Source organism: Alternaria postmessia, assembly GCF_024291825.1.
Source record: "Alternaria postmessia strain BMP 2775 chromosome Unknown scaffold_89, whole genome shotgun sequence".
NCBI classification, from domain to species: Eukaryota; Fungi; Ascomycota; class Dothideomycetes; order Pleosporales; family Pleosporaceae; genus Alternaria; species Alternaria postmessia.
In genome coordinates this window covers 1-14,356 of record NW_026260162.1, presented here as the reverse complement: position 1 = coordinate 14,356, position 14,356 = coordinate 1, and the positions used below count along the sequence as shown (strand labels likewise).

At 51.4% G+C, this 14,356-nt stretch overlaps 7 protein-coding genes across 7 annotated transcripts; 5 read left to right on the top strand and 2 right to left on the bottom strand.

Moving 5' to 3' along the window:
* Nucleotides 1-43: 43 nt before the first annotated feature.
* On the top strand, nucleotides 44-1,300 carry J4E82_009370 (uncharacterized protein; the record flags this gene model as incomplete). The annotated part of the gene is made up of 1 exon (XM_051735595.1): nucleotides 44-1,300. One exon carries the CDS (start codon nucleotides 44-46, stop codon nucleotides 1,298-1,300), a length of 1,257 nt encoding a protein of 418 aa, XP_051584621.1.
* An 816-nt stretch (nucleotides 1,301-2,116) lies between these two features.
* J4E82_009369 (uncharacterized protein) lies at nucleotides 2,117-4,051 on the top strand (the record flags this gene model as incomplete). Its single annotated transcript, XM_051735594.1, has 2 exons — nucleotides 2,117-3,394; nucleotides 3,443-4,051. The coding sequence occupies 2 exons, from the start codon at nucleotides 2,117-2,119 to the stop codon at nucleotides 4,049-4,051; spliced, it is 1,887 nt and encodes a 628-aa protein (XP_051584620.1).
* Nucleotides 4,052-5,742: 1,691 nt separating this feature from the next.
* J4E82_009368 (uncharacterized protein) lies at nucleotides 5,743-7,074 on the top strand (the record flags this gene model as incomplete). Its single annotated transcript, XM_051735593.1, has 7 exons — nucleotides 5,743-5,969; nucleotides 6,018-6,124; nucleotides 6,187-6,251; nucleotides 6,298-6,470; nucleotides 6,534-6,861; nucleotides 6,920-6,986; nucleotides 7,043-7,074. The coding sequence occupies 7 exons, from the start codon at nucleotides 5,743-5,745 to the stop codon at nucleotides 7,072-7,074; spliced, it is 999 nt and encodes a 332-aa protein (XP_051584619.1).
* Nucleotides 7,075-8,938: 1,864 nt separating this feature from the next.
* On the top strand, nucleotides 8,939-9,549 carry J4E82_009367 (uncharacterized protein; the record flags this gene model as incomplete). Its single annotated transcript, XM_051735592.1, has 2 exons — nucleotides 8,939-8,980; nucleotides 9,217-9,549. The coding sequence occupies 2 exons, from the start codon at nucleotides 8,939-8,941 to the stop codon at nucleotides 9,547-9,549; spliced, it is 375 nt and encodes a 124-aa protein (XP_051584618.1).
* A 1,507-nt stretch (nucleotides 9,550-11,056) lies between these two features.
* On the bottom strand, nucleotides 11,057-11,296 carry J4E82_009366 (uncharacterized protein; the record flags this gene model as incomplete). Its single annotated transcript, XM_051735591.1, has 1 exon — nucleotides 11,057-11,296. One exon carries the CDS (start codon nucleotides 11,294-11,296, stop codon nucleotides 11,057-11,059), a length of 240 nt encoding a protein of 79 aa, XP_051584617.1.
* Nucleotides 11,297-12,165: 869 nt separating this feature from the next.
* On the top strand, nucleotides 12,166-12,912 carry J4E82_009365 (uncharacterized protein; the record flags this gene model as incomplete). Its single annotated transcript, XM_051735590.1, has 1 exon — nucleotides 12,166-12,912. One exon carries the CDS (start codon nucleotides 12,166-12,168, stop codon nucleotides 12,910-12,912), a length of 747 nt encoding a protein of 248 aa, XP_051584616.1.
* A 184-nt stretch (nucleotides 12,913-13,096) lies between these two features.
* J4E82_009364 (uncharacterized protein) lies at nucleotides 13,097-14,160 on the bottom strand (the record flags this gene model as incomplete). Its single annotated transcript, XM_051735589.1, has 2 exons — nucleotides 13,097-13,973; nucleotides 14,025-14,160. Coding segments are annotated over 2 exons (1,013 nt in total), but the record flags the coding sequence as incomplete, so codon positions are not given.
* Nucleotides 14,161-14,356: the final 196 nt, after the last annotated feature.

Here is a 14,356-nt window from a genome sequence, read left to right as displayed (position 1 = left end):
CTTCGCTCCCTGCCAGTCGCTCGCTCCCACCTTTTTCACCAGCATGACCCGTCGAAACGTCATTCCTGTCCTCGCGCTAATCCTCACGCTATTCGTAATCGCATTCTTGTACTCAGGCATTGACACCAGTCAAGCATGGCGGGGCATACCACAACATGTTGGTTTGGGAGAGCACTTTGGGACTGATGAGCAGCCACCCTCCAGTACCGGCGGCGCCGAGCCGTCCAAAGACACGATCCAAGACCCAGACTATGCGAACTGGAACCCGAGACCCGTGTTCAAGCCAGGCTCGCCAATGCCGCCAGAGCACAACTTTACCTCGACACTGATAATTGCGAAGACGAAGCATGAGAATGTCAATTGGATACTGGAGAAGATGCCAGAGCAGCAGACAGCCGTCTATGTCGCCGATGATCCTTCCGCGCCGCTGCATCCGCCCAAGAACAAGGGACACGAAGTCATGGTGTATCTTTCGTGGATCATCGACAATTACGACAATCTCCCCGACGTCGCTATCTTTATGCACGCCCATCAATTGTCCTGGCACAACGACGAAATTCTGGGCAACGATGCGCATCTCCTCATAACCCGACTGAATCGACACCGCGTTTGGAGGGAAGGCTTCGTGAACATGAGATGCAGTTGGCATCCTGGCTGTCCCGATTGGATGCACCCTGGAAACACCGAACAGGATGCTCAGAAGCAGGAAGAGGTGCTCCTAGCGAAATCGTGGAGCGAGCTTTTCCCTCTCGACGAAGTACCTACCGTCCTTGCGCAACCCTGCTGTGCGCAGTTTGCCCTCTCGCGGGAACGTATACAAGCGAAGCCGTACGCGCAATACGTCTGGTATAGAGATTGGCTATTCAACACGCGACTCCCCGATCGCCTGAGCGGACGAATCTGGGAGTACGTGTGGCAGTTTGTCTTCACAGGTCAGAACATATTTTGCCCCAAAGAACACATATGTTTCTGCGACCAGTATGGATCTTGTTTTGGCGGCGAAGAAGCATACGAAAATTTCATGGCGCTCAAGAACGAACTCAGCGATCGGGAGAGGGATCTCAGGCAGTGGGAGGAGAAACGGAAGGAGATAGAAGAGGCACAGAAGAACGGCGACCAGGCAAAGTTGCAGGAGTTGACAATCCCCGAGCCAGGGAAAGATGACGAGTTCAGAAGAGAGATTGATCGGTTGAGGCCAATTGTGGACAGCCTAAAACACGATGCAGAAATTCGGGGACGAGACCCACACAATCGAGCGTTGGAAGCTGGCAGGGAGTGGCATGAAGGCGACGGTTTTTAGCTTTTTCTTTCTTTGTATAGATACCCTGGGTATTTTGCAGGCGTATCTGGGTGTGATGGCATCTGGCGTTAAGTGTCTATGGCCTTTGGGGCTTTTGCTGGCATGCTATCTGGGTCTGACACACCGCTTCGTACTTGAAGACGGAGGAAACGAATGATACAAAATATCGCTTTACTTGCAACATGGTCTTTTCCCTGTTTTCATGTTGATCATCGACGCGTGTTGAGAGGAGATGGCTTATCTAATCGTCGCTACGTCCCGGTCACATGCGCGCGTGTCAATTGTGCAAACAAGACAAACCCTTCTATCGCGACGTCTTTGGCCCGCTGGTCGGCCCCGCTTGTCGTTCGTACACGACAGCAATCAGGTGTGTCTGCTGATCTGCTTCCCTACATTTCGCATCAAACCAAACCACGATCCCAATCTCCGCACCTCTACGCCAGATTACGTCGCCGAGATGGGTCAAACTGCAATCCGCCCTCTTCTCCAGTCGGGCCAAACTATACTCTGCTCTCTCTATCGAATCGCAAGTGTTGTTCTACTGCGCCCAAACCAAACCATGTACATGCTTCGGTGTCAAACCAAACCTCGTGGGAGCTTGCATACAAAAGAGATTCGGTGTCGCGTCCGATTACCAGACGCATCGAGTCGGATTCACTCGTAGCACAACTTGCATGACCTCAGTTGCTCTCTTGTTCTCATACATTGACCCAAAGACTTACCATTTGTGTATTGACAGCTCATTTATCCGACCGTTCCCAGTCCTGTTTGGCTCCCACCGTCTGATCCGTCTGATCTCGGGGGATACGAACCACGATGAAGGCAAACGTTGACGCGCCATACTACCATATGCGCTCCGGCCAGTTCGTCACGACGTCCAACAGCGCAAACGCTGCGCCGCCCCGATTCGTGTCCGACGAGGATGAATATAACTTGTCCGGTCCCGCTGCTGTCGCATCGCCGCTCGAACATCAACTCAATCCACACCTGTACTCCGAACCCACTGCTCGTCAGACGTCAGACGAACACATACTGGAGGAAAACCATAACCTTGTCGAGCTTCTGGAGGCTGCGACCGCCGCGGGTCAGGTAGCGTATACTATGGACACTGGACATGCTGTGACAGGGACTCTTACATCACGCGACAGAAGTAGGAGAAAGAGAGGTGCCAGTACCCCAACTGAAGATACTTCGCACCAAGCTGATGGGCTCGTTCACCTGAAGCGACGTAGAACTGGTGGACCTACTGATCCTCAACTTCAGGACCATGGCCAAGATATACATGGCGACTGTGTTGGTGAAACTGTACCGCCTTCCAGCGAGTCTCTATTGAACGATGCTCGTGCCGCAGGCGTACACTCCGCCGCTGCCCTCTTCCGTCGTTCCTCTGAAAGAACATCCCGGAAGTACACACGTCCTCCAATGTCAAAGCTATTCATGTCCCTCCAGCTCAGCCCAGAAAATTTTCTTCAATTGCAGGCTTTAGCAAAAGTCTACATGCTCGACACATCGCATCCGGAACGGCAGAATTGCGTAGGTAACCGTGGTAAAGGTGATACCGACATGGTCAAGTTACGGCTGTTCAATTGTGTTCGCGACTTCTTAAACGACGGAGTCGGCGAACAGTTCTTTGGCGAAGACGTTGAGAAGCCAGGCGAGAAGGACGCAATCGAAGCTGCCCGTGCACTAGGGGAGGACAAGACCCCTGATCCGGCTGAGAGATTGACATGGCCAAGAGATGGCAACAAGATTATCAGTCTCGTTACCCCGTTAATGCGACGCATGGTCACCAACGAGCGGCAGCGACAGTACGCGATCGAAACCAGGAAGGGTGGCACAAAGAAAAAAGACAAAGAAGGTAGTGTCGAAGCTGTGACTCAGCAAGGAGAGGACGATACAGGGCATGGGGTCGAGCAGCAACCGCGAGCAGTCTTCGATCGTAACCTGGTTCATCATCCGCATTCGTCACGGTCGATTGTCTCGTCGACCCCGATTCCGACGACAACTATTCAGGACTTTCCTCCAAAACCGGAAGCAACCTTAGATACTAGAGAAAGTGTGGACTCTATACAATCAAGTACAAAGGTAACGTTTGTTCGTACATCTTATCGGAATGATTGACACTGCTAACCCGCCGACCAGTTGCCCACAAACAGTCCTACAGAACCAAATCTCTCTCATATCAACATCTTCCTTGTGCTCCCCTCGTCGGGAAGTAGACCGGGTAACAAGCTCGACGAGAAGCGCATCACAGCTGAAGCACAAGCACACTTGGCGTGGTATGACTACAACGACTTCATGAGAGAGACAGTCATTCTGCTCAAAGCAGCCAAACACAAGTACCCTGAATTAAAGACGGAAAATGTATTTCAGGACGTTGAGCCTGGGACAGACAATCTTCGCGGACTTGCTGCTGCTGCCAACGCGCTACAGACGGAGCATGCTCAGCATGAAGCACTTCCATCGACTGCTTGTCTCTCTCAGTCTTCGTCAGCAGACGGCCCCCACTCTGTTCTTCCGAACCCGACTTCGACTCTCAACAATTACCCCATCTTCCCAAACGACAGCCATCAGGAAATCAGGTCTCTTCCCCGCTACACCATCAAGTCTATTGGTCCTCAGGGATGGCGCGATGTTCGCAACGCCGATGACTGGTATAGCGTTCTGAGGGAGAAGGCTTTCGCTGTGTGGGCTGATGGTGTGTGTAATGTGCTTGTCGAACTCGTCGACTTTGCTGGCGTGGCGGGATAAGTTTGAGCATGATATTGATGTCAGGAAATGGAGAGAATACGGGGCAAGTGTTGCCAGCCTAAGTGGCATCTGAAGTGCATACATGCATGACGATGGCACAGGTCTTAAAGCGTAGCGCGAAAATTAATGTTCATCTCATCCGATTCTCATACCAGTAACCCTGTATCATGCTGGAAATAATTCTCATCCCTTTACTCACCGTTCCCGTTTCAATCGCCACTGTTATACGCAAGGGCTCGACCATCAGGTGTACCTGAGACCTGTAGTATTGTTGTCGGAGGTAAGTGTGAGTAGCTCACAACAACTGCAATGTAAACACAACAGGCATCGCTGCTCTACGTGTGGGCATTCCGTCTCATGTCGCTTCGTGCTGGAGGCTGCGATAAAGGTGTGTATCGGGTACCGGGAGCGATGAAGAGGCCGTGATAGGCAGGCGCGGGTGCCAAGCCGTCGATTGTAGCGAACGTCGTTCGCCCTTAACCCCTCCATGTCAGGCACCCGATAAGCTTTCGGGAAGCACGCCTAACGGTCGCGGTTACGTCAAGCGTCCCACCTCTTCACTTTAGTGTGGAGACGACTCAAGGTTGATCGTTCGATCGTGGTCTAGATGGCTTCATGAGTTTTGTGCTTACCTAGGTACGCTTTCACTATCGACACGCTCTGTTGCCAATCGCGGAGCTTGGGCCTACCTGACAATACTGGACTTCCAAGGGCACTGGTGCTACTCAAAGTTAGAACACTTATGAAGACGCCTTTCACCTACGTTCCCCCTCTTCCCCTTGTCACTTCCGCCCGCTGATGGCTTTCCAGAAGTCCGACGCTGCACTTTGGCCCCATGCGAGCCTGCCATTCCTCAGAACGAAGTCTCGCAGGTCGCACTATATGAAATAACCGTGTATAGACAGCCAATACCCAGCATCCTTTCGCACAGACTTCGACTGTTTTAACAGCTTCGCTATTATGTCACCGATCTCTACCAGGCGTCCCAAGCTTTTCGATTCTTGTTTCCTCTCGCTCAGTTGAAGCTCCCACCACACTAGGCTGATCGACGTCATACAATCTTTCTCAAGGCGTCCATAACACTGAGATGGGCGTTTTATTTGCCGCATAGTACCTGTGCGACTTCACTTTGCATTGACATGTCACGCGCGAATCTGGATGGGAGTCGATTAGCGCGTCTTTGGTCGACACTCAGAGATACCTAGGTAGCGAATACCTAATAGCGTGGCGTCGCTACATCAACTCTCTATAGGTACACGCATTGCGCTCACATGCACTGATCCTTACTCTCATCTGTCATGTAGCGCTGTTTGATGGCCTCTTTCAATGATGGCGATAGAAAGAATCCCTGTGTCCACTGCAAGCGAGAAGTGCCGTGCTTCTCGGAGGTTTACGCGGGAAGCAAGTGCCGAAATCTGGACTTAATTGCGTTGGTGTCGCACTGTGACTATCTTTCGAACATTAACGCGGGGAAATTTAACGATTATGGCTGTTATTGGTTCCATACAGAGACGATTAATCAATGGGTAAAGCGTCTCGATATCACGGACCATCAACACCATGTAGCAAGGATGGTATGCCTACACCAAGATTTGGAGAGAGTGATGATCCTGCAGCTTAAGATGACAACTCGTCCTTCACCTATTCTGCAGTAGGTACGCCCTCACTGAGCCAAGCAAAAACATAGGAAGATGAAGTGGTACCAGATCGCCACTTTCGCCGTACCCGCGCAGGCCGCACTACGCTTCGGATGCTCGACATTGAGCATTCAGCGGCTTGATCCGCTCGTTGAGCCAGGCAAACTTCCTTCCGCTCACGTTCACCAAATCGTTGGAGGCAATGCATTCAACGCGACTATGCAGGAAGATCCATCTACCATAGCTACCTGCACTACATGCACATTCTCCGAAGACTTCAGGTATGATAGCCCTCGCAATATCCTGCTGATAGCTTCTAACAGGTGTAGCAACTACTGGACTGCAGCCATGTTCTTTAAGCATACGAACGGCTCCTACAAACGGGTACCCATTATGCAGAACAGTGCTTTGCCCAACGGCATCAACGGTGGCATGAGTGAGTGTCTTTGTATCATCACAAATGAGTTATGCACTGACTCTGTACCTACTACCCTGCAGCTATCTACTATACGCAACAAGATTTCAACAGTAATGGTAATCAGAAGATAACCGCGTTCCCCAAGGTCAGTCATACCTTTCATTCAGCTCATGCACTGCTAATCTTCTCAGGGCTTCCGCATGACCGTGGGATCTCCCACCACCAACACTGTAGAAGACGCGAAGAAGCACCCCGGTCTTCGCTTTGTTTGTCTGCAAGACAAGAACACTCGTTTCCCGGAGTCCCCAGATTTCCCACCCAAGGCCTGCAAAGGCGGCATCATGACTGTGCATCACTTCCCATCGTAAGCAGCCTCCTATGCAAACTGTATGTAGGACAGATACTAACCTGATACGCCAACATCCAGATGCTGGGACGGCAAGAATGTCGACTCTCCCAACCACCAAGATCACATGTACAACACAGCCAAAGAAGCCTTCAGTCCCGCAGGTGCATGCCCATCTTCTCACCCAGTCCGCATGCCACAAGTCGCCTACGAGACGCTGTGGGATACTACGCAGTTCAACAACATGTGGCCCAAGGATGGCTCCAATCCTTTCTTCCTTTCTTACAATGACAACAAAGGCTACGGTACCCACGCTGATTACCTCTTTGGCTGGAAGGACGACAGTTTGCAGAAGGCTATGGACAACAGCTGCATGTTTCAGGCATGTGAGAATGGAAGACCGTTGAAGGTAAGTGATGCAACATGAGCTCTCGAAGTATGGAATGGCTGCTAACAAGTAATCGCAGAGCCAGAATGTTCAAGCGATGAATAAGTGCCAGGTCAAGAGCGCTATCAAGGAGGACCTGGATGGATGTAAGGGCATCGAATCTGTGCGTGTGTGTTGACAATCTGCTAACAATATCCATCAGGGCTCGACCATCTACCGGGTATGGCGATGTAGAGTAGCGACTAGTAGCAGAAGACAGGGCGCTTGTTTTATTCTTGCAATACCAGACTGTACGGTACATTCGCTTTCGGGCTTGCTATACACACATTCAGTCGTTTCGGAATTATTGCCTTCTGTCAGTCATGTTATTTCCTCGGAGATGTGGTCAACGAAGGCGGGACAGGTTGCGTCGCAGCAGTTGCAGTCTAGACTTGATGGTAGGCGATGCCATCGCGTCTCATCAAGCCAAGGATGCTTTTTCTTCTCTCCAGACCTCCGAAACGCCATCTTCAGCCCATGAAGAAGGCATACGTATCATGCAATGCGACTTCATCGTGGTGTGGTATGGTGTACAGTATGCTTACGCACTTGCTCATGCATGCGACCCCGTGCTTGAACCTCGGGATGACTGCGGTTTCACTATCGAGGAGAATTGTTCCGATGCAGCCGCGACCCTTCATCTGTGCTCCGCCATTGCCAGACTGCGGAGGGCCGTGCATGCCACGGAACCCACGTTGCGGCCACGTGGTGAGCATGCATTTTTCATGCAGGCGCTCGGACATTGAATGAAAGGCGCTGTCATGTTGCCGTTTCGGGAGGGTGCATGGAGTGGGGGAGGCGATTGCGCATGTACGAACATGGATGGGGATGGTCTGCAAATTGATGGAGTCTGGGTTGCTCTGGGGTTGCTTCTAACTGCTGGTAGGCATGGTATGGCGAGCAAGCTCGATGGCAGAGCGACTTCTAGATCATCACGACCTATGTTCTTTTTGGCTCTCTCGTTAAAGGTTGAATGCTGTGGTCGGAAATAACTGGAAGTAAAGGGGCGGCTGCTTGTGCCTTGATATTGGCTGCTCATCGTACCGTAGGACGGCAGCATCCTTGGGTACCCAAACGCCACAACAGGTGCTGGCTATCTGGTGCTAGGACTAGCTGCAGTTCCATCAAAGAAGCCAAGAATGCATTAATTAGCGTTCTAGGAAAGTCGGGCTGACGGCGATTGGGACATGCAGTGTTCTCCGCCGCAGTGAGGGCCTCTTTGAGGTACGTCTCATGATAACGCAAGGAGTTGGTCTACGATGGACCGACTGCAGAGCCGACGTCAAGACCAAACCAGGAGCGGCAATGGGCGCGCGCACCAGCGGAGACCAACTGACCTAAGCAACACCGAGCCCTGTAGCGGCCAAGGTGGGTTCCCGCAGAAAAAACGTGGCATAGGCGATGCAAGCGTGGGTGGTGCTAAAGGGGATTGGCCGGCTGTCAATCGCGGCGTGAATGGCTTGTCCTGGAGGCTGACTGCATGCATACAAGTCACTTTATCGAAATGCGAGTGTCGTTACATGCAGCATCCTTACGTGCGAGCGTTTCAGAGCAGTCTGGTGCTGGCTATGTTGCTGCTGCTAAAAGGGTGGCTCTGTGGATGACTACAGCCGCGGGTACATAACCATGCTGTGTTCCGCCGCATGTACACTCGGTGAGATGGTGGATAACGCGCCATCAAGACCGACATAGCACCATCCTTCTGCAAGGCTGACGTTTATCAACCCTACCAAACATTTGTGGCATCCCGTTGCGACTCGCTAACTATCGTTCCCCCTGCGCGTCCATCTTACTACTCACGCAGCCCCTTGCCGATCTGGGCCCTTTGAAACGCGCGACGAAGACAGGCTGAGCACAGGACTCCGACCGACTACACCCGTCTGTTCACCTTTCTCTACAAACGCGGCACAGACACGGGCATCTGTCTGTTCTACTTGCCTTCGCGCCCCCTCTCCTAGAGCCTTGAGTCGCGCATCTACCATAGGCACGACATCGACGTCGCAGAGGCCCGCTACCCCACGCCCACATAGCAACCACCGGACACGCCGTGGCGCGCATTATGACAAACTCTCTAGAGTCGTCGCGGCCCATGCTTGCCAACGTAAGTCATTCTCCCGTATCCACTGCCCGTTTCAGACGTCCCCTGCCTGTGGTCGATGCTCGCCGGGCAGCACCTACATTGCTTGCTCGACCGTACTCCTTTGCGCCTGCCCTTCCGCTTGCACTCACCATATAACCATTCGCCTCCCCGTCCCGTCCCGACACTACAACGCCAGCACCCAATACCACGCCGCGACCATGTCGGAACAAGCACAGTCTAACGAAAAGAAACAACAGTCGGCCGCCAACCGCGCCTCCACCCGCATGTCTACTTACAGCGCCACACCTACTCTCACACCCTCCATCGCACCCTCGCACCTCTCGGCAGCCTCGTCAACCGCCGGCGACCCCAAGTCGCAAGACATCAAGACATGGAATGCCGGATTTGATCGCCTCGAAGACAAGCGCCTGGTCCAGCAACGGTACGCCCTCACCAACGAGAAGACCGACGACATGAGCAAGCTGGCGCTGGGAGCAAAGCTTGACCGCGCACTTGCCCGCCGCATGTCAGGTCAAGACGCCGTCTTCCGGCCAAAGGGCGTCAGCGAGAAGAAGGAGATTGAGACATAAGCCCGAGCAGCGGCACACGACACTTTCATCTTTCGTCGCCTGCCGAGACTCGACCGCTGCTCGCAGCCACGACGGTTATACATGCGGTCTTATTCTCTACTGGCACGAATTTCTGGGTTCATCATGCGAGATATCCTTTGGAGAGCGAGCGAGCACACAAACAGACATACGGGGGGGCCAGGCGGCCTATTGCTACACACCGGTGGCAGTCAAGAACCCAGTCACAGCATCTAGCAGAGCATCACCACGACTCCAGGATGCTTACTCAAGAGTGCTCTATTATCGCTCCTCGGGGCATGACGGCTCGGATTGACACTTCTTACCACTATACCAAGGCGTTGCGTTTCCTACTACTAATTCATTTTTTTCTCCTTTCCGACTGCACTGTTACGGGCTTATCTCTGTGCCCGTCTGACTTTCCGCTTGATTATCGAATCGAATGAATACGAAATTCCTCTCAACGACGATGCACGTGAAAATGGATGTGGGACTTGAACGAACGCATAACGCGCGTCTTCAACTAATCCTCCTGCCATTACGAGTTCTGTGCCACTATCTAGGTTGCGTGCTGGATGCGCCATCAAACGTGTCACGACGGTTCGGCACATGCATGTTTGTTGATCCCTTTGTTTGTTCGGTGCCGATCACTGTCTTTTTTCGCTTCCTCTTAACGTCATTGTGGGTAGGATGGGTAAGGGGCTGCCCGTCCCTTCTTGATCGTCCCTGCTTCCGCCCATTTAGGCCACTACCGCTGTATCGGAGTTGCTTCCGCGTTTGACAGACCTGACAAGCCTTTGACATCCGAGGGACCGTTGGAGCTATGTAATTATTGATCAATAAAGGTAGACTGGCGCTTTGTTCTCTAGTTCATTGAAAACTTCATTGCAACGCGCTTTTGTCCACATTCCAGAAGTCTAAAGTGACATTGGGAGACGTGGTAGATGTGGCATGAACGAGCAAGAGAGACATGGGTAGGATGAATACGATTCATTTATGAGGTTTTGTTGATGAATTCACGTGTGCGTCTCACGTTTTGAAATTATGCGTGCGCCTTGGATTAATGTACTCCACACAGCCTATTGTAGCCGGCTTCCCGGCTCATCTTATGTCTTCTCGGGTTTCATGATTTCAGCCCGCTCTCTCTTTTACAGACACGCATAGAAGCGCGAAAGCTGACAATAGATATATAGACCATCGAAAACATCCTAGACCAGTGGTAATACATTCCGCGAACATCCGGGCCCGATGCTAACCCCTTGGTAAACATAGCATGATGTTGTTCTGTAGATCGGATTATGAGAGCGCCAGATCCAGGCTTTTCCGATTTTTTGAGCAGAGATCGTAAGCTTGAGTAGCAAGGCTCAGCTGGTTCCGCTCAGTGGTGCGCTGTGGTGCACCATTTTAGACGTTCCATGGGCAATCGAATCCTCCGTTCTTCCTGTTCAGTTGTCGTAAATCTGTCTCTAGACTCCTCCGCTCCCTGTCCTCCCATTCGTGTAGCAAGATTCTACCAGAACTTTCCCGTCTTCCTTCGCTCGTTGGCCAGCTCCAGCTGTTCCCTGATTCCTCTCAGTTCATCTCTGTGCCTCGAGTGCGTCTCTTCTAGTAGTCTCGCATGTTCCTTCTTCAATTCCACGAACTCTTCTTCTAGCTTCTCGTGCCAGGGGTAGAGGACGAATATCTGGAAGCAGAGAGCCGATGATCCGATGAGGAAGTTTGTGAGGGAAAAGGTACGTGTTATCATCATTGCGACCTTGTTTCTTTCGGTATGACGAACTAGGTTGTTGGTCCAAAAGGAGGGTTGAATTGGGAGATGAAACCAGTACAGGTCGTAATGAGCTGGACGGTAACGTTACGCAGAAGACAAGGAGTAGAATGGAGAGTGAGAAAGAGGAGTACAACAGCAGAAGACCGTCAACTCCGCGTGCGAAGCAACATTTTAGGCTCCAAAAGTCGCTCAAAGTAAAGTCACATGCATCACTCCCCTTACACATCGATTGGATCTTGGTCTTGAAAGTGGCATGATGGTTGCTGTTTTGGGCCAAAATGGACTAAGGCCCGAAAGAAAATCAGACCACTCAGTGCTGCGCGAAACGAACGGCATGTCTACGCATCGACGTACCGGCGCATTATCGGCGATTGTGAAGATGTTACTATGTGCAAGCACGCGGCGTGGAAGAGAAGGAACGGTGTTCATATGTTGCGGCAGACTAACCCCTGCGATACGTTGTAGTTCATTCGGTATTGAGATGGTGGCTCCTAAGATTGGGAGGCACGCAACTAGTGCGGCGCTAACCAGAATCCCAACATGAGTTGGATATCATGAACGATTCTCCACTTCCGAGATTGGGTGCTACAACAGTTGCGGCTAAGGAAACTGTTATCTCTGTTCCCTTCGCGATAGGTTTCGTGGTAGAACAGAGATATTCAATACTATGTGCAACGAGCAGACCCTCACGGCGATCTGCAGCTACTTGAAGCGCACGTCATCATGATACATGAGTGCGCAAGTATAATGCAACTATACAACATCGACGCCCCAACATCCACTCTTCCCAATCCCTACTCTTGCTCAATTAGAAGACAATTCAGAAAGCAGCAGGAAATAAAACTAGAATGACTTCTCCCAATATCGAACTCCTCACAGCAGGCACTCCCAACGGCCAAAAGATCTCTATCTTCCTCGAAGAACTCGGCATCCCCTACAAGACCACTTCAATTGACCTCTCCAAAGACGAACAAAAGTCTTCTTCTTTCCTCAAAGTCAACCCTAATGGTCGCATCCCGGCCATCATAGACCACACCCGCAACTCCTATGCTGTCTTTGAGTCTGGGGCCATCTTTCTCTATCTTGCCGAGCACTATGACACAGATTTCAAGTTCAGCTTCCAGGACAGTGATGAGGCGATGGAAATGATACAATGGCTTTTCTTTCAGAATGCCGGCGTGGGCCCAATGCAAGGGCAGGCGAACCACTTCGTGCGATATGCACCCGAGAAGATCGAGTACGGGGTGAAGCGATATCAGAACGAAACGAAACGGCTCTATTCTATACTCGAAGCTCGCCTTGAAGATAGAGATTATCTAGCAGGCAAGGGTCGTGGCAAGTACAGTATCGCGGACATAACGACGTTTACCTGGGTTCGGTGGGCACCATGGGCGGGTATTGAGCTGAAGGAGTTTCCGAAATTGAAAGAGTGGTGTGAAGGGGTCGAGAAGAGGGATGCTGTGAAAAAGGGCCTTTTGGTGCCGTCGGGTGAAGATCAGATCGAGAGACTAAGGAAGGATCCGAATGTACAAGATCCGTTTAAAGAGTGGGTACAAAAGGGCCAGAAAGAAGTCGCAGAAAAGCATGGGAATTAACACGGTTCATGACGTGAACATATACTGGCACACTGTCTAGTTCGACGGCTTCATATATGGAGGATGTGAAATGGCTCAAGTACAATGGAGAGGTTAGTTTCAATCGTATGGTATAATCGAAGCAACGACGCGCCCTTGCAAACTTTTTTTCCATTGCTCTTCAAGTTCGACATACGTTCATCTACTACAATAAAATATTTGCAGCAGCCAAGATCGCCTTTGCAGTCTTTCCGACGAACTCCTCTGCTAGAGTAGTATTTCCTGCAACAACGGCCTCGGTCACTCCTGGATATGTAACCGGCGCATATCCAGTGTCAACTCCAGGAGCGAAGACAAGGTGTCTATAAAACTCTCTTCCCGGGAGGCCGCCTTCACTGACGAATCCACGTCCAAAATCGCGTGCCTTGTGGTTCAGCTGTGTCTTGAGCACCGAACTGTTTGAGCTGACAGCCATGTTGCGAGCAGCATTGAACTGCCGCGCTGCATCCTCGAACACAGCAACGGAGTTCTCCAGCTCTCCAAGATCAAGATTTACCTTTGTATTCGATTCTTTTACGATACCTTCCAATTCTTTTAGCCACGCTCGCATCTCCACCCCATAGTTCGCCGGCTCGAGCGGTACAATCTCCTCGTCGACTAAACAATACAGCATCAACGTAAGGAACTTTCCGATGGCTGTGTGCATTACGAAACCTGGATCCGCAAACTTAGTCATCCAATGAAAGGAGTCAAAATTCGAGTGCGTGTGATATATTGGATCGAGAGGCGCTCGCGTGGTGCCCATGTCGATAGCGGAGATGCCGGCCCGATGTACAAAAGCTGTATAGTCGCTTTGCGCGCCCAATGTGTCAATTTCACCAGTCTTTTCTTCCCAGACATCGTATAATGTGCGGTTCTTGCCATGCGGCCAGATGACCTTCCGGGCTGTGGAAGTGGTGAGGGCATGGAGATCAGGGGTGGTACTGAAGTCAGGAATGGTGCCTGCTATGCCAACGTCAATGTTCAGGTAAGACACAACAGATGATGTCAACCAGGGGATGTACTCCTCGACCCATTCGGTACTGAAAAACTTAGTCAGAGTCTTCTAAGCTGGGCTGATATAGGTAATTCACCTTCCAACTAGACCGTACTCCTCAGCATCCCAGCTGCAGAGCACGATGGTCCGCTTTGGTTTCCAACCAGTCTTCAGTAGAGTACCAATGGCTTTAGCCAACTCAATAAGAATTGCGGAACCGGAGTGTGGATCAGCTGTACACGTCAACGAATTGCTCGACGCATCCTTTCAGCATTTGTGACTCACCAGCCCCGCCAATCATCCACAGAGTTGCTATCAGTCAATCAGTCAGTTGTCAGTTCATCTTTGCGGTTCAAACTGTCAGTCTGGAGGTAGTGAACTGACCTGATTGACTGCCAAGACATTTTTTAGAATCGCGAACTGAGACTG